Genomic DNA, 27,715 nt, shown 5'->3' with positions numbered 1-27,715 from the left:
CTACAACCTGTTTTGAGAAATGTAATCATATTTTAAAGGCTTTCATTGCTTATGCCCCCTTTATCCTACGGTTCTGACTTAGTGTATGGGGTGAACACTAAGAATGGCCGATCTGAATTCTGTTGTATATTTCAGAAGTGCTGACCATAGTTCACTACGCCTGTTTTAATCGAAATTACAGATTGCCTCATGGCATAGTTTGTACATCTCGATTGTCAGCGGCAAACCACATGTTTAAGCAAGTTGTTTTTTTGCAAAGGCAGTAAATGAGGCTGAATTAACTGTTTCGCTGCCAGACATCTCCGTTGATAGCCAGGTGTAGCACTGGTAAGATGTTGGTACAGTTATAGTGCAATTCATGTATTTAGTGTTGTGTAGTGGCTTAGCTGGCATGCATTTCACATTTTTGGGGGGCCCACCAAGATATACATGCTAAAATCGCCACTGCAACCTGAGCATGCCCAAATAAAAATCACACGTATCCTTAGTCTGGAGTTCATGTTTTATTTGAATAGTTTAGTAGGAAATTGCATGGCCTTTTCAGAGTAGGTCAAGTCAAACACTTTTCAGTGAATCCTATTTCATGGCTCTTTGAAAGCTCACAGCTTGTTTTTACTCACCCAATTATACCAAGTTGACGCAAAATTCTGACAGGTAACTTTTTTAAACCAGTGACCTTGCAAATACTTCGCAAGACTTTGGTGCTGATGTATTGCGATTCGATGTTTCAAACATTGCTCACCAATATTTTCCCCGTAGCTTACCTGGAACAATTTGTCACTTAACTAGCTTTGTGTCTCCCTTTATAGGGGTTGATTGTAACACGGCCTAGCTTTAATTACCTGCTATAGCTGACTAGTGCCAGTCCACAAACCTGAGGACACCACTCCTAAATGTAATTTTAGAGTTTAATTAAGTACCCAGTTTGCCTGGAACAGGGTCGTTCCTATTCACAAATTCAATCCAATTTATACAAAATCCTAATCAAATGCCTAATGAGCAAAGCCTGTAAAGGAGGATCATCCTGCTCTTCATTTCAGTAATCCTAGATATCTAGAAACCTATCTGGATTGGACTGAGGCAACATCACATGCAATCTTCACTGACAAAAGGGTTCAACATCCATTGTACTACCAGTAATATTAATTGTACATTAATATCATTTCACAAAGCAAATTCAGTGGCTGAGTATAACACTATCACATCAATATAAACAGGTTGCAAGTTCTTAATTCAATGGAACCAAAAGACCCAGTCCCCCTGAATACTGCTATTACACAAGTATGCATAATGCAATTCCAGAGATTTGATACATCCTGCCCAATCCATTGGTTTGGTCGTCTTTCTTACAGTCCAGTCCTGTATGCTTGTCACTAAAATGCATACAATTCTACCTTGAGGTTATCATGGGATTTTATTCTGGATAAATAAAAGGTTGAAGAAACAGCAGTCACTTCTTTCTCACACCAAGATAATTATACATATTCAAGACTGCATATAAATGAGTCACAAAATAACCATGTATTGTACAGTCACGTACGTACTCCATGTACTATGATTGTCAAACAGTACAAAGAGTTCAATTTCATGATCGTTGTCACGAGCATATAGAAAAATACTAAACAATCCCTTTCCGTTCATCAGTTCAGGGAGGTCAGGAAAAATGTCTTCAACAAAAAAAAGCCATTCCATCCCTTGACTTGTGATGATCCTCTTCATTGTTTCTTTCCCCCTGCAAGAAAGGAAACGTTTGTGTGGGCAGATAAATGGTTCCAACAAATAAGGTAGTAATTAGCTACATGGTTACAGCCAAATATAGCCTTGGTTAAGTTAAGTAGCCTGGAAACCGTACTGATATCCTCCATTTCACAACCAGTTTGGATTCGAGGTTAGAAAAAAAACATGTGAAAGAATAAAATGGTGCCTGATGAGTGATTGCAGGGTGTTTGTAGTGTTGTGGCCTACCTTGTGTTCCGCAGTCACATTCATTCCTGAGAGATGGAGCACTCCGCTATTTCAGAGTCTGGGGTGCTGCTACCGCTCCGATCACTGTACGTGTCCCTACGGTAATGGGATTCATATACTTACACCAACCTCTTCAACACAATATTTTGTATTAGAACGACATACTGTTGCTATAAAATGTCTAAGTTCCACGGCACAATATTAAATTGAGGCAGTTCTTGTAACTATGGCTGTCCATTCATTGCCAGCATGGCTGCAGTCTTTCTACAGCCCTACTGCTACATTTAACACAGGCTTACGACTCATTGATACTTGTATGGAATCATACTGATTCTAAGGGAATGTTCGGTGGTTACCGTGGAGACAGACGGCAGCCCTTGTGCAGGTAGCTCTGTAGTTTCCCGGCTGATGCCAGCAGGAGGCCAAAGTAGGGAGGCGATGGTTTGATGGGGCGAGAGGTGAACTCAGGATGATACTGCACCCCTACGAAATAGGGATGATCTGGAAATCCAGCAGAAAAGGAGACGGTGCTGTAGTTCATGTGAGGTCTGGGTACAAAGGCACGAGCAAACCCGACCAACAACCACGTAGAGCTAATCTTTTGTCCACCCATACACATGATCCCTGACACTCTCTCGCTCTTACCGTCTAGCTCGATGACTTCCATTCGCTCTCCTTCTACGTCTTGACCCACAAAGTGAAAGCCTTTCCCCTCAAAGTGCTCCTTCAACTCTGGGTTCACCTGAAACAGGAAACACAAGTTAAGCACACTGAACCACACCCACTATTGACATGTAGAGAGGGGATATACAGAGAGAGAAAGTGAACCTCTGACAAACCTCAAAGCGATGTCTGTGTCTCTCATCCACATACTCAACATCTCCGTAAAGTCGTCCTGCAATGAAACAACTATAAGCACAGAGCAGGTATATATGGTGTGATTATGACGGTGACTTTACTCTCAAAGTTCGGTCTCTTACTTAGAATACTGTTGGTGGTCTTGAAAATGGTCCGTCTCTTTCCCAGCCTCATGGTCCCGCCCATTTGCCCAGGATTGTGTTCTGGCATGTCAATCACCTAGAACGAAGCAATAAAGGAATATATTTGTTTGTTGGCCTTTACAACCAGTAAAGGGGAAGAGAGATCTTATGAAAGGGGAACCTACCACAGGATGCTTTGATTCGGGATCAAACTCTGTCGAGTTGGCGTCTTCCCATCCTAGCATGTTCCTGGCAAACTCACACACAGCCAGCTGCATCCCTAGACACACACCTGCAAACACATACCAGTCAGGTTAACACGGCGCACACACTAAATTATGTGGACACTCATTCAAATTTGTGGATTTGGCTATTTCAGCCACACCCGTTGCTGACAGGTGTATAAAATAGAATAGTAGAATGGCCTTACTGAAGAGCTCAGTGACTTTCAACGTGAAACCGTCATAGGATGCCACCTTTTCAGTCAGTTCAGCAAATTTCGGCCCTGTTAGAGCTGCCCCAATCAACTGTAAGTGCTGTTATTGTGAAGTGGAAATGTCTAGGAGCAACAACGGCTCAGCCGCGAAGTGGTAGGACACACAAGCTCACAGAATGGGACAGCCGAGTGCTGAAGCGCGTAAAAATCGTCTGTCCTAGGTTGCAACACTCACTACCGAGTTCCAAACTGCCTCTGGAAGCAACGTCAGCACAATAACTGTTCGCTGGGAGCTTCATGAAATGGGTTTCCATGGCCGAGCAGCCGCACGCACACAAGCCTAAGATCACCATGCGCAATCCCAAGTGTCGGCTGGAATGGTGTAAAGCTCGCCGCCATTGGACTCTGGAGCAGTGGAAATGCGTTCTCTGGAGTGATGAATAACGCTTCACCATCTGGCAGTCCGACAGACGAATCCAGTTTGGCAGAAGCCAGGAGAACGCTATCTGCCCCAATGCATAGTGCCAACTGTAAAGTTTGGTGGATGATAAATAATGGCCTGGGGCTGTTTTTCATGGTTCGGGATAGGCCCCTTGGTTCCAGTGAAGGGAAATCTTAACGCTACATCCTACAATGACATTCTAGACAATTCTGTGCTTCCAACTTTGTGGCAACAGTTTGGGGAAGGTCCTTTCCTGTTTCAGCATGACAATGCCCCCGTGCGAGGTCCATACAGAAATGGTTTGGAATAATTTGACTGGCCTGTACAGTGCCCTGACCTCAACCCCATCGAACACCTTTGAGATGAATTGGAACGCCAACTTCGAGCCAGACCTAATCACCCAACATCAGTGTCAGACCTCACTATTGCTCTTGTGGCTGAATGGAAGAAAGTCCCCGCAGCAATGTTCCAACATCTAGTGGAAAGCCTTCACAGAAGAGTGGAGGCTGTTATAACAGCAAAGGGGGGACCAACTCCATAATAATGCCCATGATTTTGGAATGAGATGTTTGACGACCCCGCGTCCACATACTTTTGGCTATGTATTGTACATGAAGGATTATAGGAATAGAAAGCTTTAATGTTTTCCTTGCTGTAAAGATTATTGCATCATCATGACTGCCTGCCACTGATACAGCCCATTCGGTACCTAGGAAGGGTTTCTTCTGTTTGCGTGCCCAGTTGATAGCCTGAATCTTCCCTTCAGTCCCTCTGACTCCAAACCCTCCAGGTACCAGGATGCCACTGTGGAGAGAAACACCCTAATGAACATAGACTCACTATACTGACCCCCTTTACTACTAGTACAACAGAGTCCAACTGATTCCCTGTGATGCCATAACTCATTGTTTCACAAAACTCTTCTTGTACCCAGCCACTTCTACCTACTTGATGTATTTAAATTCAAGCATACCTGATTCAACTGGATAAATCAGGTGTGCTGGTACTGGACTACCGTAGGTAAAATAAGTAGAACTGGCTGGGGGTACAAGAAGCGGATTGGAAAACAATGCCATAGCAGGTGCCTGGACTCTACCATACTCACTCAGCACTGCAGAGTTTTTGCCACGCCTCGTGGTACTTCACAGGCTCCTCCGTCAGTGTGTTTGGCTCCAGGTCTGCTGAGTCAATATACTGAGAGAGAAATGTGGGGAGAGAGAGAAGGGGGAGAAGCGACAAGGAGTTGCTATTTTAGGCGTCTCAAGACACATGATAGGACGTATCTTATCCTAGTTATGACATGACTGCACAAACAAATAGACTTCAACATGCATTCACACTGTATAGCAGCAATCTTCTATCTCCAAAATAAAACCTATTCCTGAGGTCATCCAAGCCAGAGGAACAGTATAATTTAGCCTTGCTGTATAAGAAACAAAATAGAAAACCTGTGCACGGCAGTGCATCTTCAAGGTGCTTGTGGTTCTACGGCTGGTTTCCCCAGACACAGATTAAGCGTATTCTTGGACTAGAATGCACATTCTACTTTAAAGATGTTTCTTAGTCCAGGACTAGTCTTATTATATGTCCAGGAAACTGGCCTGTAGTGCCTTCCAAGTGTGTAGTTTGTACAAGTGTGTAGTTTGTGCGTGTTTACCTTGATCTCCAGTTTGTGGCTGATGGCTAGGGCCGAGTGTTCCAGAGCTTTGATGACTGACGCGTAGGAGTCTGTGAACTTGGTGTATTTCCCCACCAGGGCTATAGAACACTGCTCTAGGAGCCTGTCTGACCTGTGATTCAAACACACACCATAGACAAGGTTATATGCCGCGTTCAAAGCAACTGGGAACTCAGAAATCTCCGACTTCAGTGCACTCAAGACAACAGGGAACTCAGGGAAAATTGTTTTGAACGGTCATCCAACTCGTAATTCCAAGTCGGAAACTGACATCTTTCTAGGGCTCCGACCTGAAGATTACTGATGTCATGATTTGACCTCGTTTCTTACTTCGAGTTCCCAGTTGTCTTGAAAGCACGAACAATCTGAATACAGGTCACTCCATGGTGGTGCTGCAATAGAACAGGTGAATAGGCACAGTATCTCTGTATTTCTCACCCAGGCATGTTCTTTATCAAGGGTTCAAATCAAATTTTATTGGTCACATACACATGGTTAGCAGATGTTAATATGAGTGTAGCGAAACGCTTGTGCTTCTAGTTCTGACAGTGCAGTAATATCTAACAAGTAATCTAACAATTTCCCAACAACTACCAAATACACAAATCTAAAAGGGGTGAATGAGAAAATGTACATATAAATATATGGATGAGCAATGGCCGAGCGGCATAGGCAAGGTGCAATAGATGGTATAAAATACAGTATATACATATGAGTAATGTAAGATATGTAAACATTATTTAAAGTGGCATTGTTTAAAGTGACTAGTGATCCATTTATTAAAGTGGCCAGTGATTGGGTCTCAATGTAGGCAGCAGCCTATGAGTTACTGATTGCCGTTTAGCAGTCTGATGGCCTTAAGATAGAAGCTGTTTTTCAGTCTCGGGCCCAGCTTGATGCACCTGTACTGACCTCGCCTTCTGGATGGTAGCAGTGTGAATAGGCAGTGGCTCGGGTGGTTGTTGTCCTTGATGATCTTTATGGCCTTCCTGTGACATCGGGTGCTGTAGGTGTCATAGAGGGCAGGTAGTTTACCCCCGGTGATGCGTTGTGCAGACTGCATCACCTTCTGGAGAGTCTTGCGGATGAGTGCGGTGCGGTTGAGGGCGGTGCAGTTGCCATATCAGGCTATGATACAGCCCGACAGGATGCTCTCGATTGTGCATCTGTAAAGTTTTTCAGAGTTTTAGGTGACAAGCCAAATTTCTTCACCTCCTGAGGTTGAAGGGGCGCTGTTGTGCCTTCACCACAGTCTGTGTGGGTGGACCATCTCAGTTTGTCTGTGATGTGTGCGCTGAGGAACTTAACATGTTCCACCTTTTCCACTGCTGTCCCTTCAATGTGGATAGGGGGGGTGCTCCCTCTGCTGTTTCCTGAAGTCCACGATCCTCTCTTTTTTTTGTTGACGTTAAGTGAGAGGTTGTTTTCCTGACACCACACTCCGAGTGCCCTCACCTCCTCCCTGTAGGCTGTCTCGTCGTTGTTGGTAATCTACTGTTGTGTTATCTGCAAACTTGATGATTGAGTTGGGGGCGTGCATGGCCACGCAGTAGTGGGTGAACAGGGAAAACAGGAGGGGGCTGAGCACACACCCTTGTGGGGCCCCAGTGTTGAGGGTCAGCGAAGTGGAGATGTTGTTTCCTACCTTCACCACCTGGGGGCGGCCCGTCAGAAAGTCCAGGGCCCAATTGCACAGGGCGGGGTTGAGACCCAGGGCTTCCAGCTTGATGAGCTTGGAGGGTACTATGGTGTTGAATGCTGAGCTGTAGTCAACGATCAGCATTCTTACATTAGGTATTCCTCTTGTCCAGATGGGATAGGGCAGTGTACCAGTGTGATGGCGATTGCGTCGTCTGTGGACCTGTTGGGGCGGTATGCAAACTGAAGTGGGTCTAGGGTGGCAGGTAAGGTGGAGGTGATATGATCCTTGACTAGTCTCTCAAACTACTTCATGATGACAGAAGTGAGTGATACCGGACAGTAGTCATTTAGTTCAGTTATCTTTGCCTTCTTGGGTACAGCAGACTGGGATAGGGAGTGATTGAATATGTCCGTAAACAAACCAGCGCATGCTCTGAGGACGCGCCTAGGTATGCCGTCTGGGCCAGCAGCCTTGCGAGGTTCAACACGTTTAAATGTTTTACTCACGTTGGCCACGGAGGGGGAGAGGGGGCGTACGCAGTCCTTGTTAATGGGGCGCGACGGTGGCACTGTATTAGCCTCAAAGCGGGCAAAGAAGGTGTTTAGTTTGTCTGGTAGCGTGACGCCGGTGTCCGTGACGTGGCTGGTTTTCTTTTTGTAGTCCGATTTCCTGTAGACCCCGCCACATATGTCTCATGTCTGTGCCATTGAATTGTGACTACACTTTGTCTCTGTACCGACATTTCGCTTGTTTGATTGCCTTGCGGAGGGAATAACTACACTGTTTATATTCAGTCATATTCCCAGACCTCTTTCAGTGGTTAAATGCGGTGGTTCGTGCTTTCAGTTTTGCGCGAATGCCACAATCCATCCACGGTTTCTGGTTAGGGTAGGTTTAAATAGTCAGTGGGTCCAACATCTCCAATGCACTTCTTTATAAACTCACTCACCGAGTCAGCGTATAGATCGATGTGGTTATCTGAGGCTGACTGGAACATATTCCGAGACCAGCGTTGAATGGTGCTAGTCACTGGTACATCCTGTTTGAGTTTCTGCCTATAAGACGGTAGGAGCAAGATGGTCGGATGGTCGGACGTGGTCGGATTTTCCGAAGGGAGGGCGGGGGAGGTATTTGTATGCATTGCGGAAGTTAGAGTAGCAGTGGTTGAGTGTATTACACCCGTGCGTAGTGCAATCAATATGCTGATATAATTTAGGTAGCCTTGTTCTCAAATTTGCTTTGTTAAAATCCACAGCTACAATAAATGCAGCCTCAGGATATATGGTTTCCAGTTTACATAGAGTCCAGCGAAGTTCCTTTAGGGCCGTCTTGGTGTCTGCTTGAGGGGAATGTACACAGCTGTGACGATAACTGGTGAGAATTCTCTTGGGAGAATTCTAATATGGCCGGCATTTGATTGTAAGGAATTCTAGGTTGGGTGAGCAGAAGGACTTGAGTTCCTGTATGTTGTTATGATTACACCATGAGTCGTTAATCATGAAGCATACACCCCCGCCCTTCCTCTTCCCAGAGAGGAGTTTATCTCTGTCGGCGAGATACATGGAGAAGCCCGGTGGCTGAACCGATTCCGACAACATATCCTGAGAAATCCATGTTTCCGTGAAACTGAGAATGTTACAATCTCTGATGTCTCTCTGGAAGGCAACTCTTGCTTGAATTCTATCTACCTTGTTGAGAGACTGGACATTGGCGAGTAGTATACCCGGGGGCGGTTGGTGATGTGCACGTCTACGGAGCCTGACCCGTCTGCCCTTCTGCAGCACCGTTGTTTTGGGTTGGCTTCTGGGATTAGGTCCATTGACCTGGGTGGTGGTCCAAACAGAGGATCTGCTTCGGGAAAGTCGTATTTCTGGTTGTAATGTTAGTAAGTTGAAATCGCTCTTATATCCAATAGTTCTTCCGGGCTGTATGTAATAATACTTAAGATTTCCTGGGGTAACAATTTAAGAAATAATACATTAAAAAAAACGAAATACTGCAGTTTTTTAAGGACTCGAAGCGAGGTGACCATCTCTGTCGGCGCCATCTGGTTCAAACTCAAATGTGGTGGGTCTAAATCAAGGCTGTTCAATTCCGGTCCTGGAGGGTCGAAACATCTGTTTTTTGTTTCTACCTGGTAGTTAATTACCCTCACCTGGTGTCCCAGCTCTGAATTAGTCCCTTATTCGAAGGACCAACATTGAACAGCCCTGGGCCCGGTTTCCCAAAAGCATCTTAAGGCCAAGTTCATCATTAGAACCATTGAGCTCAATGGGTCTAAATAATTGAGTGCTACCAGTCCCAGAGATTGCCTGCCCGCACACCTGTGAGACACACCCAACCCACCTGTCAGACATCTCCTTCCACTTGGTAAGCATCTTCCTAGGGCGTGTCTCTATAGGAAGGTCTAGTCTCTGACAGAAGTAGCCTACCACCCCCTGGTCCTCCAGGAGCAAAGGCACTCTGTAGATGGACGACACGTCTGCCACGCAGATCACCTGGGGGAGGAGAGGAGAAAAGAGCTTAGGCACAACTAGATGTTTCACTGGATATTCCTCCATTCATCTCTCCTCGCATCCTTCTCAAAAACACAGATGGAAAAGTCAATGGGGAGGAACCTTGGAAATTTCCCCCCAATACGGTTGGGAAGGAGGCGAGGAGATAGGATGTGAGGCATCGCTGGGAAGACTTATTGTGCCAGTGTCGCGCATCATCCTAGTGTGTGGCTGTAGGATCAGGTCTTACCTGTTCAGGTTCTACGTGACAGAACATGGAGATCTTCTCTTTGACAGAGTTCTCCAGGGGAGTGGAGCAGCGACACATGATCTGGAGGGAATTGACAACACAATTAGCCAACAGGCAATCCTTAAACACTAAATATATCAAATGGACAGAAAAGTGGTTATGACTGTCATACCTTGCCACATTTAAGAGATGGTAGAAACTTGGTCAAATTTAAACTCACCAGATCAGGAGACAGGCCCAGTCCCCTAAGCTCTCTCACACTGTTCTGAGTGGGCTTGGTCTTCTGCTCTCCTGTGGCACTGGGCTGTGGGACCAGGCTGACGTGGATGTTACAGAAGTTCTCCCTCTTCACCTTAAACTGGAACTGCCTGAAGGCTTCGATGAAAGGCATGCTCTCGATGTCTCCCACGGTGCCACCTAGCTGCACACAGAAACAGACATACCGGGATACACAATTACACAGGAATACAACTAGTAACAACCCAGCCTGAAATGACTCCTCAAGTACATATGCCACACTAATATCAAACCAAGAAAGGGATCAGGAAGTCATTGATCTACCCGTTTACCATAATCATACTATTTTACCTCGATGACACAGATCTGAGGCTCCACACCGTCATCGTCAACAGGTACTCTGGCCTGACGCATCACCCACTCCTGAATGGCATCAGTGATGTGGGGCACCACTGCAAAGGACACACCAAACAGGCACAGTTAGTCTGGAGACGCATAGAAAATTACACAAGAGAACTTGATATATCATGTCCTTCCTCTTTGGTTCTTCGTAGGATATGGGACGGAGGTCAGTACTGCCATGCCAGAAAATCTAAATCAAATTCACCTCAACTATTCAACCAGTCTCTCTCCCATTATGACTTGGTTTTACCCTGTACAGTCTTTCCCAGGTAGTCTCCTCTCCTTGTTTATGACAGACGGGTAGATCTTCCTCTAACCCCTGGTTATACTGTTTCTCCCCCAGTCATCCCAGGCTTATTCCACACCGTCTTATAGGTAGTCTTACCCTGTACAGTCTTTCCCAGGTAGTCTCCTCTCCTCTCCTTGTTGATGACAGACTGGTAGATCTTGCCGGTGGTCAGGTTGTTGTCTTTGGTCAGTCTGATGTCCAGGAACCTCTCGTAGTTCCCCAAGTCCAGATCCACCTCACCCCCATCGTCCAGCACGAACACCTCACCTGTAGAGAGACCAGAGGAACAGGGTTACAACCCCTCACCTGTAGAGAGACTAGAGGAACAGGGTTACAACCCCTCACCTGTAGAGAGACTAGAGGAACAGGGTTACAACCCCTCACCTGTAGAGAGACTAGAGGAACAGGGTTAAAACCCCTCACCTGTAGAGACTAGAGGAACAGGGTTAAAACCCCTCACCTGTAGAGAGACTAGAGGAACAGGGTTACAACCCTTCACCTGTAGAGAGACTAGAGGAACAGGGTTAAAACCCCTCACCTGTAGAGACCAGAGGAACAGGGTTACAACCCCTCACCTGTAGAGAGACTAGAGGAACAGGGTTACAACCCCTCACCTGTAGAGACCAGAGGAACAGGGTTACAACCCCTCACCTGTAGAGACCAGAGGAACAGGGTTACAACCCCTCACCTGTAGAGAGACTAGAGGAACAGGGTTAAAACCCCTCACCTGTAGAGACTAGAGGAACAGGGTTAAACCCCCTCACCTGTAGAGAGACCAGAGGAACGGGGTTAAAACCCCTCACCTGTAGAGAGACTAGAGGAACAGGGTTACAACCCCTCACCTGTAGAGAGACCAGAGGAACAGGGTTAAACCCCCTCACCTGTAGAGAGACCAGAGGAACGGGGTTAAAACCCCTCACCTGTAGAGAGACTAGAGGAACAGGGTTACAACCCCTCACCTGTAGAGACCAGAGGAACAGGGTTACAACCCCTCACCTGTAGAGAGACTAGAGGAACAGGGTTACAACCCCTCACCTGTAGAGAGACTAGAGGAACAGGGTTACAACCCCTCACCTGTAGAGAGACCAGAGGAACAGGGTTACAACCCCTCACCTGTAGAGAGACTAGAGGAACAGGGTTAAAACCCCTCACCTGTAGAGAGACTAGAGGAACAGGGTTACAACCCCTCACCTGTAGAGAGACTAGAGGAACAGGGTTAAAACCCCTCACCTGTAGAGAGACTAGAGGAACAGGGTTAAAACCCCTCACCTGTAGAGACTAGAACGGGGTAAAAACCCCTCACCCGTAGAGAGACTAGAGGAACAGGGTTACAACCCCTCACCTGTAGAGAGACTAGAGGAACAGGGTTACAACCCCTCACCTGTAGAGACCAGAACGGGGTAAAAACCCCTCACCCGTAGAGAGACTAGAGGAACAGGGTTACAACCCCTCACCTGTAGAGAGACTAGAGGAACAGGGTTAAAACCCCTCACCTGTAGAGACCAGAACGGGGTAAAAACCCCTCACCCGTAGAGAGACTAGAGGAACAGGGTTACAACCCCTCACCTGTAGAGAGACTAGAGGAACAGGGTTACAACCCCTCACCTGTAGAGAGACTAGAGGAACAGGGTTACAACCCCTCACCTGTAGAGAGACCAGAGGAACAGGGTTAAAACCCCTCACCTGTAGAGAGACTAGAGGAACAGGGTTACAACCCCTCACCTGTAGAGAGACTAGAGGAACAGGGTTACAACCCCTCACCTGTAGAGACCAGAGGAACAGGGTTAAAACCCCTCACCTGTAGAGACTAGAGGAACAGGGTTACAACCCCTCACCTGTAGAGAGAACATAGGAACAGGGTTACAACCCCTCACCTGTAGAGAGACCAGAGGAACAGGGTTACAACCCCTCACCTGTAGAGAGACCAGAGGAACAGGGTTACAACCCCTCACCTGTAGAGAGACCAGAGGAACGGGGTTAAAACCCCTCACCTGTAGAGACCAGAGGAACAGGGTTACAACCCCTCACCTGTAGAGAGACTAGAGGAACAGGGTTAAAACCCCTCACCTGTAGAGAGACTAGAGGAACAGGGTTAAAACCCCTCACCTGTAGAGAGACTAGAGGAACAGGGTTACAACCCCTCACCTGTAGAGACCAGAGGAACAGGGTTACAACCCCTCACCTGTAGAGAGACTAGAGGAACAGGGTTACAACCCCTCACCTGTAGAGAGACTAGAGGAACAGGGTTACAACCCCTCACCTGTAGAGAGACTAGAGGAACAGGGTTACAACCCCTCACCTGTAGAGACCAGAGGAACAGGGTTACAACCCCTCACCTGTAGAGAGACTAGAGGAACAGGGTTACAACCCCTCACCTGTAGAGAGACTAGAGGAACAGGGTTACAACCCCTCACCTGTAGAGAGACCAGAGGAACGGGGTTACAACCCCTCACCTGTAGAGACCAGAGGAACAGGGTTACAACCCCTCACCTGTAGAGAGACTAGAGGAACAGGGTTAAAACCCCTCACCTGTAGAGACCAGAGGAACAGGGTTACAACCCCTCACCTGTAGAGAGACTAGAGGAACAGGGTTACAACCCCTCACCTGTAGAGAGACCAGAGGAACAGGGTTAAAACCCCTCACCTGTAGAGAGACTAGAGGAACAGGGTTACAACCCCTCACCTGTAGAGAGACCAGAGGAACAGGGTTACAACCCCTCACCTGTAGAGAGACCAGAGGAACAGGGTTAAAACCCCTCACCTGTAGAGAGACCAGAAGAACAGGGTTACAACCCCTCACCTGTAGAGAGACCAGAGGAACGGGGTTAAAACCCCTCACCTGTAGAGAACAGAGGAACAGGGTTACAACCCCTCACCTGTAGAGAGACTAGAGGAACAGGGTTACAACCCTTCACCTGTAGAGAGACTAGAGGAACAGGGTTAAAACCCCTCACCTGTAGAGACCAGAGGAACAGGGTTACAACCCCTCACCTGCTCACCTGTAGAGAGACTAGAGGAACAGGGTTAAAACCCCTCACCTGTAGAGACCAGAGGAACAGGGTTACAACCCCTCACCTGCTCACCTGTAGAGAGACTAGAGGAACAGGGTTACAACCCCTCACCTGTAGAGAGACCAGAGGAACAGGGTTAAAACCCCTCACCTGTAGAGAGACTAGAGGAACAGGGTTACAACCCCTCACCTGTAGAGAGACTAGAGGAACAGGATTACAACCCCTCACCTGTAGAGAGACTAGAGGAACAGGGTTACAACCCCTCACCTGTAGAGAGACTAGAGGAACAGGGTTAAAACCCCTCACCTGTAGAGAGACTAGAGGAACAGGGTTACAACCCCTCACCTGTAGAGAGACCAGAGGAACGGGGTTAAAACCTCACCTGTAGAGACTAGAGGAACAGGGTTACAACCCCTCACCTGTAGAGAGACCAGAGGAACAGGGTTACAACCCCTCACCTGTAGAGAGACTAGAGGAACAGGGTTACAACCCCTCACCTGTAGAGAGACTAGAGGAACAGGGTTAAAACCCCTCACCTGTAGAGACCAGAGGAACAGGGTTAAAACCCCTCACCTGTAGAGACTAGAACGGGGTAAAAACCCCTCACCCGTAGAGAGACTAGAGGAACGGGGTTGCAACCCTTCACCTGTACAGAGACTAGAGGAACGGGGTTACAACCCCTCATCTGTAGAGACTAAAAGAACGGGGTTGCAACCCCTCACCTGTAGAGAGACTAGAGGAACGGGGTTGCAACCCTTCACCTGTAGAGAGACTAGAGGAACGGGGTTAAAACCCCTCACCTGTAGAGAGACTAGAGGAACAGGGTTAAAACTCCTCACCTGTAGAGACCAGAGAAACGGGGTTACAACCCCTCACCTGTAGAGAGACTAGAGGAACAGGGTTAAAACCCCTCACCTGTAGAGAGACTAGAGGAACAGGGTTAAAACCCCTCACCTGTAGAGAGACTAGAGGAACGGGGTTAAAACCCCTCACCTGTAGAGAGACTAGAGGAACGGGGTTGCAACACCTCACCTGTAGAGAGACTAGAGGAACGGGGTTAAAACCCCTCACCTGTAGAGAGACCAGAGGAACGGGGTTAAAACCCCTCACCTGTAGAGACCAGAGGAACGGGGTTAAAACCCCTCACCTGTAGAGAGACCAGAGGAACGGGGTTGCAACCCCTCACCTGTAGAGAGACTAGAGGAACGGGGTTAAAACCCCTCACCTGTAGAGAGACCAGAGGAACGGGGTTAAAACCCCTCATCTGTAGAGAGACTAGAGGAACGGGGTTAAAACCCCTCACCTGTAGAGAGACTAGAGGAACGGGGTTAAAACCCCTCACGCGTAGAGACCAGAGGAACAGGGTTACAACCCCTCACCTGTAGAGAGACCAGAGGAACGGGGTTAAAACCCCTCACCTGTAGAGAGACCAGAGGAACGGGGTTAAAACCCCTCACCTGAAAGAAGTAGAGTGGCATGGTTAAAACCCAACACAAAAACAGCTGATTCTGCAAATTGTATTTGATTTTCATGCCTCCATCTGTGTGGATGTTGATCTAAACTCAGCAAAAAAAGAAACGTCCCTTTTTCAGGACACTGTCTTTCAAAGATAATTCGTAAAAATCCAAATAACTTCACAGATCTTCATTGTAAAGCGTTTAAACACTGTTTCCCATGCTTGTTCAATTAACCATAAACAATTAATGAACATGCACCTTAGGAACGGTCGTTAAGACACTAACATCTTACAGACGGTAGGCAATTAAGGTCACAGTTATGAAAACTTAGGACACTAAAGAGGCCTTTCTACTGACTCTGAAAAACACAAAAAGAAAGATGCCCAGGGTCCCTGCTCATCTGCGTGAACATGCCTTAGGAATGCTGCAAGGAGGCATGAGGACTGCAGGTGTGGCCAGGACAATAAATGGCAATGTCCGTACTGTGAGACGCCTATGACAGCGCTACAGGGAGACAGGACGGACAGCTGATCACCCTCGCAATGGCAGACCACGTGTAACAACACCTGCACAGGACCAGTACATCCGAACATCACACCTGCGGGACAGGTACAGGATGGCAACAACAACAGCCCGAGTTACACCAGGAACGCACAATCCCTCCATCAGTGCTCAGACTGTCCGCAATAGGCTGAGAGAGGCTGGACTGAGGGCTTGTAGGCCTGTTATAAGGCAGGTCCTCACCACACATCACCGGCAACAACGTCACCTATGGGCACAAACCCACCGTCGCTGGACCAGACAGGACTGGCAAAAAGTGCTCAACACTGACAAGTCACAGTTTTGTCTCATCGGGGGTGATGGTCGGAGTCGCATTTATCGTCGAAGGAATGAGCGTTACACCGAGGCCTGTATTCTGGAGCGGGATCGATTTGGAGGTGGAGGGTCCGTCATGGGCAGGGGCGGTGTGTCACAGCATCATCGGATTGAGCTTGTTGTCATTGCAGGCAATCTCAACGCTGTGTGTTACAAGGAAGACATCCTCCTCCCTCATGCGGTACCCTTCCTGCAGGCTCATCCTGACATGACCCTCCAGCATGACAATGCCACCAGCCATACTGCTCGTTCTGTGCGTGATTTCCTGCAACACAGGAATGTCAGTCTTCTGCCATGGCCTGCAAAGAGCCCGGATCTCAATCCCATTGAGCACAGCTGGGACCTGTTGGATAGGAGGGCTAGGGCCATTCCCCCCAGAAATGTCTGGGAACTTGCAGGTGCCTTGGTGGAAGAGTGGGGTAACATCTCACAGCAAGAACTGGCAAATCTGGTGCAGTCCATGAGGAGGAGATGCACTGCAGTACTTAATGCAGCTGGTGGCCACACCAGATACCGACTGTTACTTTTGATTTTGACCCCCCCTTTGTTCAGGGACACATTATTCCATTTCTGTTAGTCACATGTCTGTGGAACTTGTTCAGTTTATGTCTCAGTTGTTGAATCTTATGTTCATAGAGATATTTACACATGTTAAGTTTGCTGAAAATAAACGTAGTTGACAGTGAGAGGATGCTTCTTTTTTTGCTGAGTTTAGATTATTGCTGTTGCTGTACACTTCTGCACACACACAACCCCAAGATGAATTCCTAGTAACATTTATTGCATGGCAATAACGCTACAGGATTCTGACTACTGTGCTTGAGCAGAGTCATTCCATAACAAACTAAGAATAGCACTTGAGAGGTCTCATGGCACATAATACATTTACAGTGTAGTTTTCAACCTATTTCAGTTAGTTAGCATTTTCTTATGTTTCATGATCGTGGACTGTTGAGAAGCACTGGTGTAGATCATGTATTAGATCAAACTATTTTGTGAACAAAGTTACACAACACAGATGTCATAAACTGATGGGATACAGAACACAGAAATAGAATGACATTGTCATAGAATTCACTCTATTTCTATGATACAGAACATTTCCTGGACTCACCGTGCTCGTACGGAGAGAAGGTCCCAGCGTCTATGTTGATGTAGGGGTCGATCTTGATGGCAGTGACGCGCAGACCACATGACTTGAGGATGGTTCCCACGCTGGAGGCGATGATCCCCTTCCCGATGCCAGAGATGACGCCACCAGTGACCAGGATGTACTTCATTGTGGCACTGGGTAGGAGTAGGGCTGTGGCGGTCATGACATTTTATCAGCCGGTTATTGTCACGCAAAAGACTGCCGGTTTCACAGTAACTGACCATTAATTAACATAAACATGTTTCGAATCTCCAGGGCTCCATGAATACAAACCACTGATGCACGCCTTTGGAACATCTACAATGTAAAAAGTCTAATACATCAATTGAATATACACCATCACAATAAATCCATGATTTATTTTATTCAGGTCTAAAGAAACATTATGATATGAAGAAAGTGTATTTCAGAAGAACAGAATATGAGTTGGTTTACTGTATCTTATCTGGCTATGTGCCATAGACTGTAGGCTTGTTCAGTTAGCAGACAAGATATGTTTATAAGTCCCGTGGCATTATTTTATATTAAATGATTTTATAGTAAGAAGAATATAATTGAACATAGTTGAATGAAATAGAAAGGACATTTTTTTCAGCGAATGAGACCACTTTCCCTCCTGCTTGTTTCTCAATCATGCTGGGTAGGCTACCCGTTATTTCACTCCATACATCAACCACTGTTTGAGGAGAACGCAGCTATTTCATTCAACTGTTGACCCCCCCCCCTTTCTGCGCTCTTAAGAAAGGAATGAAGGAGAGAGGGGAGGAGATGGAAACACATGGTGGTGAGATATTCTGTAGCTAAAGGTAATGTCAGCCTATTAATTATGAAAATATAAAACATGCCCAATTACCAGGCTATTCAAAACCAAATGCACTATAATTGTAGGCCAACGCCGAGTTTGTTTAATGTAGGTTACCAATTATGTATCAAAGATATTAAATCAGCTTTTTTAATCGTTATTTTACTTCAAGTTTTCTTTCAGGATTCAGCTCATATATAGGCCTATGCATAAGCTAATATACACATGTGTGTTTTGAATGAATCATCACCTGGGAAAGGCTGTCCATTTCATTGTTAGGCTTTGAAACAACACCCACAAAGACCATGTTTTCCACTCAATTTCAACCGGCTGTTAAACTTCTGTCTTCAAATTGATCAATCACAGTGAGGTGAGTTTTAAACGTATAAAAGTGTGATTTTCGATCCCATTTGCATTGGTGTCAGATTGGCTAGAGGGACAACAGAGCCCTGAGTGGAGTGCCAGGCCATTAGCGACCTGATGATCGTTAGCGAGGGTATTACTAACGTATGTCCAGAGTACATAAAAGGAGATTAACTGGACTCAAGGGTCACAATATAATTTTATTGCGGTCATGGCGGTAATAAGGTCACCTCAACAGCCCTAGGTAGGAGGCAATAATACTGATTGTTGATCAACTGCAGTTGATTGATTATAGTATATACTTGAGGCGCCAGGTAGCCTAGAAGTTGGAGGTGCGCTAGCAACTGGAGAATTCCTGTAGTTCTGTCCACGTTATCACTGACCATGCGCGCGGAGGTACAGAACATGCAAAGACCACATAGTATGAGAAACTCCGGTACCGGGTAGAGAAGGCGCGCGCATCTGAGGAATCACGTTACTTTTTCGCTCACTTATTATTATTTTATTAATGTAGCTACTTTCAGTAAATGCAACAACGTAACGTTATAACTGTTTTGGTCGTTGAAAAACATCACACCAGTTGTAACACGAGTTACCTAGAAGTCTTGCAACATATAAAGTCACGTTAACTAGTTACTGGGCAGTTAGCTTTAATAGCTAGTTATCTAGCTATCCTAACCCATTAGCAATGGCTGTGAACCACACTAGCTGGCCAGCGATCTAAACTGAATCATAGTCCAGTGCACGAATCGATGTACCACGCACCCAAACCTACGTCCGATTACAGTGCGAGAAATATATAAAATGCTTACTCCAAGGACACCTAAACCGAGGACTGCATCACATGTCAACTGAGCTAGCAAGGTAACAGTAGGCTACATCAGGGCTGCAGTTATGTTCACAAAGCATGTTTTTCAACTCACCAAAAATAAATGGTGCACTGCGGTCAAACGGTAAGTCTTCGAACTTGATTTTAAATTGTCAATGTATAGAACATTGATGTTTTCCTTCAAATCGCTAATAAAAAAAGTAATTGATTTAGAATGTAGCTAGCTACCATCCATCCACTCCAACACGTGTTGATTGGCCAATCTAATACTACTACCAGAGCCGTACAGAAAAGACAAACCCGTAAGGGGTGGTCGAGGACACCAAGATTGCGTAGGATCTGCGCATGCACCACGCTGGAAACGTAAATATTCTTCTTCTGCACGTGGCAGACTAGACACTGTGTTGCGTATTGCTGCCTTTCGCAGGTCGGAGTGCGGATTGCCCATTTTGGTCACCCCCCAAAAAGGGAAAAGAGGAATGGGAACATCTTAAATTCCACCACCATCGAACCCTGCACCTAAGCTCTATCCCCCAAACCCACCACCCCTACCCCATTACTTTGGCCCTAAATAATCCTAAACCAGGCTGTCTGCCTGGGGGAATGGAACCCCTTCTCTCAAAACTTTCTGTAGATCTTCTGCACTAAAATCTCTCACAACCAAATATTTCTCTGCTGCTGCAACTACCACATCTATCTTCTGTTATTTCCGCTCTATCAATCCAGTGCAGTTGATCACCATGGCTATCCTCTACTCTTCACTGCCTCAGCATAGGAAACTTTCTGCCCCACAAACACCGGCTCAACCGATCTCTCTCACAGGGCACTTTGGATCTCGAGATGCATGGGCCCCTCACAGTTGGCACACAGTGCTTTCTCTATACCGGCTGTGCACTCCCTCTGACTTTGCCCTCCTGGACACTTCTCACATTGTGGGATCTCCCTTTTACACACTGCTGTGTCGGAATCCTTGGCACCTAAAGCACCAAAATGGGTTCGGAACATAGGCTATCACAGAATAGTAGCAAATATAACCTAACCTGACCTTATCAGGAAGAAACTCTGTGTCAAAGATCAACAAGACAGACAGGGTATTCTCAGTCTTGCCATTGCCACCGGTTCTACGTCTCAGCAAACGGCGGGCGTCACAAACACTAGGAATATTCCTTTTCATTTGATACAAGTCTACACTCAAGGCTACCCCACTGATCACCCCTTTTACCGGCACCCTGCGCAGGAGAGCAAAGCATACCACAGATTGAGCCCCAAGCCACTTGACTTGAAGAGCCAGCTTCCTCTGGGAGGCGGTAACAAAATGTTCTTTACCAAGCTCGACACAAAGTATGGGTAGGCCAAAAATCTGTAATCCACTATTTCCAAAAATCTCACTCCTACCGGTCCTAAATCATCTCTGGTAGGGTTCTCAGGGCACATGTTGGATGTCTCCACTACACCTGTCACCACAGGTAGGCCCACTTCATCCTGGACTGGCTCAACCAGTCATATTAGTTGGTTTGTAATCAGGAGATGTAGGTATGTACACCTCGAACAAAGGTGTATTCTCAGGAGACAAATCTCTGATCTTACCACCACCATTCATACGCTTTAGAGTCATCGCATTTCCTCCACCGACACTTCCCTCCACTCCCGTCAACGGTGGACAATGTAAATATTGTATCCATTTGTCTTTTTCAGAGCGAAAGCTCTATCAATATGTCAATTGCTATTGCCATTTTTTTGTTATGTCTATAATTTCTAAAATAATTGCATGATAATTAGTGAAATAGACCAGTCCACATAATGGTTGTGTCTTCAGCTGATGATGAGTTGGGCAACCAGTAGGTGGCAGTATTGTTCCATCTAAAATTCGTGCTAGCTGCTTTGACAGGCTGTACATGTCAGCAAAAGGAAATAAATAAATTAGGAAACAATAAACTTTGTATTTAATCCATATACATATTTGGAAAAGCATATTATATATTTTGCAGTGGAGGGGGTACAATAGCAGTGCAATGCCTCTTCACTTTTCCCCCTGGCACCTAGGCCTTTTCCCCCTGGCACCTAGGCCTTTTCCCCCTGGCACCTAGGCCTTTTCCCCCTGGCACCTAGGCCTTTTCCCCCTGGCATCTAGGCCTTTTCCCCTGACACCTAGGCCTTTTCCCCTGGCACCTAGGCCTTTCCCCTGGCACCTAGGCCTTTCCCCCCTGGCACCTAGGCCTTTTCCCCCTGGCACCTAGGCCTTTTCCCCCTGGCACCTAGGCCTTTTCCCCTGGCACCTAGGCCTTTTCCCCCTGGCACTTAGGCCTTTTCCCCTTGCACTTAGGCCTTAGCCCCTGGCACTTAGGCCTTTTCCCTCTGGCACCTAGGCCTTTCCCCCCTGGCACCTAGGCCTTTCCCCCCTGGCACCTAGGCCTTTCCCCTGGCACCTAGGCCTTTTACCCCTGGCACCTAGGCCTTTTCCCCTGGCACCTAGGCCTTTTTCCCTCTGGCACCTAGGCCTTTTCCCTTTGGCACCTAGGCCTTTTCCCCCTGGCACCTAAGCCTTTCCCTTTGGCACCCAGGCCTTTTCCCTCTGGCACCTAGGCCTTTCCCCTAGCACCTAGGCCTTTCCCTCCTGGCACCTAGGCCTTTTCCCTCTGGCACCTAGGCCTTTCCCCTAGCACCTAGGCCTTTCCCTCCTGGCACCTAGGCCTTTCCCCTGGCACCTAGGCCTTTTTCCCCCTGGCACCTAGGCCTTTTTCCCCCTGGCACCTAGGCCTTTTTCACCCTGGCACCTAGGCCTTTTTCCCCCTGGCACCTAGGCCTTTTTCCCCCTGGCACCTAGGCCTTTTTCCCCCTGGCACCTAGGCCTTTTTCCCCCTGGCACCTAGGCCTTTTTCCCCCTGGCACCTAGGCCTTTTTCCCCCTGGCACCTAGGCCTTTTTCCCCCTGGCACCTAGGCCTTTTTCCCCCTGGCACCTAGGCCTTTTTCCCCCTGGCACCTAGGCCTTTTTCCCCCTGGCACCTAGGCCTTTTCCCCCTGGCACCTAGGCCTTTTCCCCCTGGCACCTAGGCCTTTTTCCCCCTGGCACCTAGGCCTTTTTCCCCTGGCACCTAGGCCTTTCCCCCCTGGCACCTAGGCCTTTCCCCTGGCACCTAGGCCTTTTCCCCCTGGCACCTAGGCCTTTCCCCTGGCACCTAGGCCTTTTTCCCCTGGCACCTAGGCCTTTTCCCCCTGGCACCTAGGCCTTAATAATTCTGTTTACATAAAAACACAATATCACATCCACCTTCAAACTCATCTGTTCTGTCTGGGGGGGTATGTTAGCTGTCATGTTGATATTGACATGTGCCCTGTGCTTCCAAGCATGCAGGCAGTTTATCAGGGTACAGCACAAACAGTACAGTAACGCTTACTTCCTTGTTCACGAGTTGGCTTCTATCATTGGCATGTGCAGTAAACACAGTGTGTGTGTTTGTTTTGCAACACAAAGTTAGAGGGAGGTCGGATGTAGAAACCAGTTTTTCTCTGTGGGGCTGACACACCCGCTTACGTAAACACACACACACACACACACACACACACACACACACACACACACACACACACACACACACACACACACACACACACACACACACACACACACACACACACACACACACACACACACACACACACACACACACACACAAAAAGCACATGTTTTAGGGTGAGTTTCAGTTCAGTGTAGTAAAGCCACTCTCTTATGTAGGCAGGACAGAGGGGTGTGTGTGTGTGTGTGTGTGTGTGTGTGTGTGTGTGTGTGTGTGTGTGTGTGTGTGTGTGTGTGAGAGAAAATGTTAGTGTGCAGGATAGAGGGGTGTGTGTGTGAATGTTAGTGTGCAAGACAGGAGGGTGTGTGTGAATGTTAGTGTGCAGAACAGATGGGTGTATGTGTGTGTGTGTGTGTGAATGTTAGTGTGCAGGACAGAGGGGTGTGTGTGTGTGTGTGTGTGTGTGTGAATGTTAGTGGGCAGGACAGAGGGGTGTGTGTGTGTTGCATGAGCTCCTTCTGACGTATGGTAATTCATAGGAGCACAACACTCACATGATGTTCTCCACTCCAACACACTGGCCCCGTGTGTGTGTGCGTCAGACATTACATTTACATTACATTTAAGTCATTTAGCAGACGCTCTTATCCAGAGCGACTTACAAATTGGTGCATTCACCTTATGACATCCAGTGGAACAGCCACTTTACAATAGTGCATCAGATCTTTTAAGGGGGGGGGGGGGGGGGGGGGGGGGCAGAAGGATTGCTTTATCCTAGGTATTCCTTGAAGAGGTGGGGTTTCAGGTGTCTCCGGAAGGTGGTGATTGACTCCGCTGTCCTGGCGTCGTGAGGGAGTTTGTTCCACCATTGGGGGGCCAGAGCAGCGAACAGTTTTGACTGGGCTGAGCGGGAACTGTACTTCCTCAGTGGTAGGGAGGCGAGCAGGCCAGAGGTGGATGAACGCAGTGCCCTTGTTTGGGTGTAGGGCCTGATCAGAGCCTGAAGGTACTGAGGTGCCGTTCCCCTCACAGCTCCGTAGGCAAGCACCATGGTCTTGTAGCGGATGCGAGCTTCAACTGGAAGCCAGTGGAGAGAGCGGAGGAGCGGGGTGACGTGAGAGAACTTGGGAAGGTTGAACACCAGACGGGCTGCGGCGTTCTGGATGAGTTGTAGGGGTTTAATGGCACAGGCAGGGAGCCCAGCCAGCAGCGAGTTGCAGTAATCCAGACGGGAGATGACAAGTGCCTGGATTAGGACCTGCGCCGCTTCCTGTGTGAGGCAGGGTCGTACTCTGCGGATGTTGTAGAGCATGAACCTACAGGAACGGGCCACCGCCTTGATGTTGGTGGAGAACGACAGGGTGTTGTCCAGGATCACGCCAAGGTTCTTAGCGCTCTGGGAGGAGGACACAATGGAGTTGTCGTTGTTTATGTTCAGACATTGTTTATGTTCTGTATCCCGTTTTGTGTGATGTGAGAACGGTAGTAGGCTGTTATACAGGTGAGCAGGGTTATGTTCAATATTCCATAGTGCACACAGTAGGAAACAATTTAGCAACAGACAATGAAAAGATGTGTTCAGGTAATACCTTCCCGTTTCAGAACGTTTTTGTGGAATAAACAAGACCCTGGTAATTGAGTATTGGAGATTGGAGTCACTGACTGACAGCTGGACCAGAGGGGATGACAACCACAGCACTTCCTAGGGCTAACTGATTGATTTAGTCCGGAAACAGTCATACCACGCTAGTGAATATTATCATCAGGCCGCTGTCTTAGGGACGTAGCGCTTAATGAGTCCATTTTAATTCATATCTGACCATGGCGATGATCTCATTAAACTCCCACAGTAGGACTGCCTGATTGGCTGCCTGCCTCATCCACAAGCCATTTCCTCTGGTTAGAAATGGAAAGGTATCAGAGCAGCTGATGAAGCACATGGTGCACTAGGCCTGAACAGGGTTTCAGCCCTTTCTCAATCTTTTACATGAAAACCTCCCTTCCTGATCTGTGAGACTGGAGGCTGGGAGGTGTAGGTAATAACATAGGCGATGGGAACAGAGAGTACTAACTTTGGGTCAGACCTAACAGAGGTCCTTTAATGGTGGTATGGATTACCTTGACATGCTATTCTCTGAGCCTACCACTGACCAGGCTGATGGGATGAGTATGTCTGTGATGCTGAATGGGTAGTGAGGACTGGGTGCTCTCTCTCTTTCCGTCTCTCTTTCACTTTCTAATCCAAAGCTATCTCCCTTGGTGTCCCAAGTCAGAGGACGGCCACATGTATCCACACACATGTGTGTGTGTGTGTGTGTGTGTGACGTGCGTGCGTGCGTGTGTGTGTGTGTGGGGCTGTCCTCCACCCACTTTAATTTCATTATTCTGAGAGGATGACATTCAACCAGGGGGTTTGTACATGGTGAGATATCACACTGTCATATTGGAGCATCACACACACACACACAAACACAAACATACACACACACAACAGACACACAAACAAACACACAGCCAAACCCCTGTTTCCCACTTTCCCATCCATCAGCTAATTACATTTAGCCCCCTGCTCCACAGTGACTGTTGGAACAGCTGGGCTTGGTGGTTCCTGGAGAACAGATACCACGAACCATGAATCAAACTACTGCTGCTGCCAAGGATAGAGAGGCGGGGGGGGGGGGGGGGCAAGGACACAGTGATAGCATATAAAGCCTCACCCACCACAGATCTCATTCATATCTATATCACAGGCTGAAGAGAGGGAGAGAGAAAGGCCAGCATATGACGGTTTAATTTTCCTGGTCCAACAGAACAACATAATGCAGCTGGTTGGGTGTCTTCCTGGCCCAACAGAACAACATGATGCAGCTGGTTGGGTGTCTTCCTGGCCCAACAGAACAACATGATGCAGCTGGTTGGGTGTCTTCCTGGCCCAACAGAACAACATGATGCAGCTGGTTGGGTGTCTTCCTGGTCCAACAGAACAACATGATGTAGCTGGTTGGGTGTCTTCCTGGCCCAACAGAACAACATAATGCAGCTGGTTGGGTGTCTTCCTGGCCCAACAGAACAACATGATGCAGCTGGTTGGGTGTCTTCCTGGCCCAACAGAACAACATAATGCAGCTGGTTGGGTGTCTTCCTGGCCCAACAGAACAACATGATGCAGCTGGTTGGGTGTCTTCCTGGCCCAACAGAACAACATGATGCAGCTGGTTGGGTGTCTTCCTGGCCCAACAGAACAACATGATGTAGCTGGTTGGGTGTCTTCCTGGCCCAACAGAACAACATGATGTAGCTGGTTGGGTGTCTTCCTGGCCCAACAGAACAACATAATGCAGCTGGTTGGGTGTCTTCCTGGCCCAACAGAAAAACATGATGTAGCTGGTTGGGTGTCTTCCTGGCCCAACAGAAAAACATGATGTAGCTGGTTGGGTGTCTTCCTGGCCCAACAGAACAACATGAGGCAGCTGGTTGGGTGTCTTCCTGGCCCAACAGAAAAACATGATGTAGCTGGTTGGGTGTCTTCCTGGCCCAACAGAACAACATGAGGCAGCTGGTTGGGTGTCTTCCTGGCCCAACAGAACAACATGATGCAGCTGGTTGGGTGTCTTCCTGGCCCAACAGAACAACATAATGCAGCTGGTTGGGTGTCTTCCTGGCCCAACAGAACAACATGATGCAGCTGGTTGGGTGTCTTCCTGGCCCAACAGAACAACATGATGCAGCTGGTTGGGTGTCTTCCTGGCCCAACAGAACAACATGATGTAGCTGGTTGGGTGTCTTCCTGGCCCAACAGAACAACATGAGGCAGCTGGTTGGGTGTCTTCCTGGCCCAACAGAACAACATGATGCAGCTGGTTGGGTGTCTTCCTGGCCCAACAGAACAACATGATGTAGCTGGTTGGGTGTCTTCCTGGCCCAACAGAACAACATAATGCAGCTGGTTGGGTGTCTTCCTGGCCCAACAGAACAACATGATGCAGCTGGTTGGGTGTCTTCCTGGCCCAACAGAACAACATGATGCAGCTGGTTGGGTGTCTTCCTGGCCCAACAGAACAACATGATGCAGCTGGTTGGGTGTCTTCCTGGCCCAACAGAACAACATGATGCAGCTGGTTGGGTGTCTTCCTGGCCCAACAGAACAACATGATGCAGCTGGTTGGGTATCTTCCTGGCCCAACAGAACAACATGATGCAGCTGGTTGGGTGTCTTCCTGGCCCAACAGAACAACATAATGCAGCTGGTTGGGTGTCTTCCTGGCCCAACAGAACAACATGATGCAGCTGGTTGGGTGTCTTCCTGGCCCAACAGAACAACATAATGCAGCTGGTTGGGTGTCTTCCTGGCCCAACAGAACAACATGATGCAGCTGGTTGGGTGTCTTCCTGGCCCAACAGAACAACATGATGCAGCTGGTTGGGTATCTTCCTGGCCCAACAGAACAACATGATGCAGCTGGTTGGGTGTCTTCCTGGCCCAACAGAACAACATAATGCAGCTGGTTGGGTGTCTTCCTGGCCCAACAGAACAACATGATGCAGCTGGTTGGGTGTCTTCCTGGCCCAACAGAACAACATGATGCAGCTGGTTGGGTGTCTTCCTGGCCCAACAGAACAACATGATGTAGCTGGTTGGGTGTCTTCCTGGCCCAACAGAACAACATGATGTAGCTGGTTGGGTGTCTTCCTGGCCCAACAGAACAACATGATGTAGCTGGTGAGGGGGAAGGAAAAAGAGAGAGGGACAAAACATATTTATGCTGATGAACAAATCCCATGAAATCTTCTGGGACATTACATTGTGTGGGGTCTTCCTAACCTATGTGTGCCTCTACCACCGTGGCAGTACAGCATCATGGTTCATTCACAAGCTGCAGGTTTCACGTATT

General features: G+C 47.7%; 1 protein-coding gene across 2 annotated transcripts; it reads right to left on the bottom strand.

Annotated features, from left to right (window-relative positions):
• Positions 1–490: 490 nt before the first annotated feature.
• Positions 491–19,626, bottom strand: LOC129831043 (CTP synthase 1). Of its 2 annotated transcripts, XM_055894034.1 has the most exons (17): positions 19,402–19,626; positions 17,275–17,463; positions 10,913–11,083; positions 10,477–10,577; positions 10,109–10,309; positions 9,889–9,969; positions 9,490–9,641; positions 5,481–5,613; positions 4,929–5,017; positions 4,533–4,627; positions 3,131–3,237; positions 2,946–3,042; positions 2,805–2,860; positions 2,611–2,707; positions 2,322–2,466; positions 1,966–2,061; positions 491–1,732 (listed from the first exon to the last, which is right to left on the bottom strand). In XM_055894034.1, exons 2-16 carry the CDS (start codon positions 17,438–17,440, stop codon positions 1,986–1,988), a joined length of 1,767 nt encoding a protein of 588 aa, XP_055750009.1. In that variant the 5' UTR covers positions 17,441–17,463; positions 19,402–19,626; the 3' UTR covers positions 491–1,732; positions 1,966–1,985. The 2 variants fall into 2 exon arrangements, with proteins under 2 accessions (XP_055750009.1, XP_055750010.1); XM_055894035.1 differs by lacking the exons at positions 10,913–11,083; positions 17,275–17,463; positions 19,402–19,626 and adding an exon at positions 10,778–10,805.
• Positions 19,627–27,715: the final 8,089 nt, after the last annotated feature.

The sequence above is a fragment of the Salvelinus fontinalis genome, chromosome 32, assembly GCF_029448725.1.
Source record: "Salvelinus fontinalis isolate EN_2023a chromosome 32, ASM2944872v1, whole genome shotgun sequence".
Classification (NCBI taxonomy): domain Eukaryota; kingdom Metazoa; phylum Chordata; class Actinopteri; order Salmoniformes; family Salmonidae; genus Salvelinus; species Salvelinus fontinalis.
This window is presented reverse-complemented; position numbering and strand designations above follow the sequence as displayed.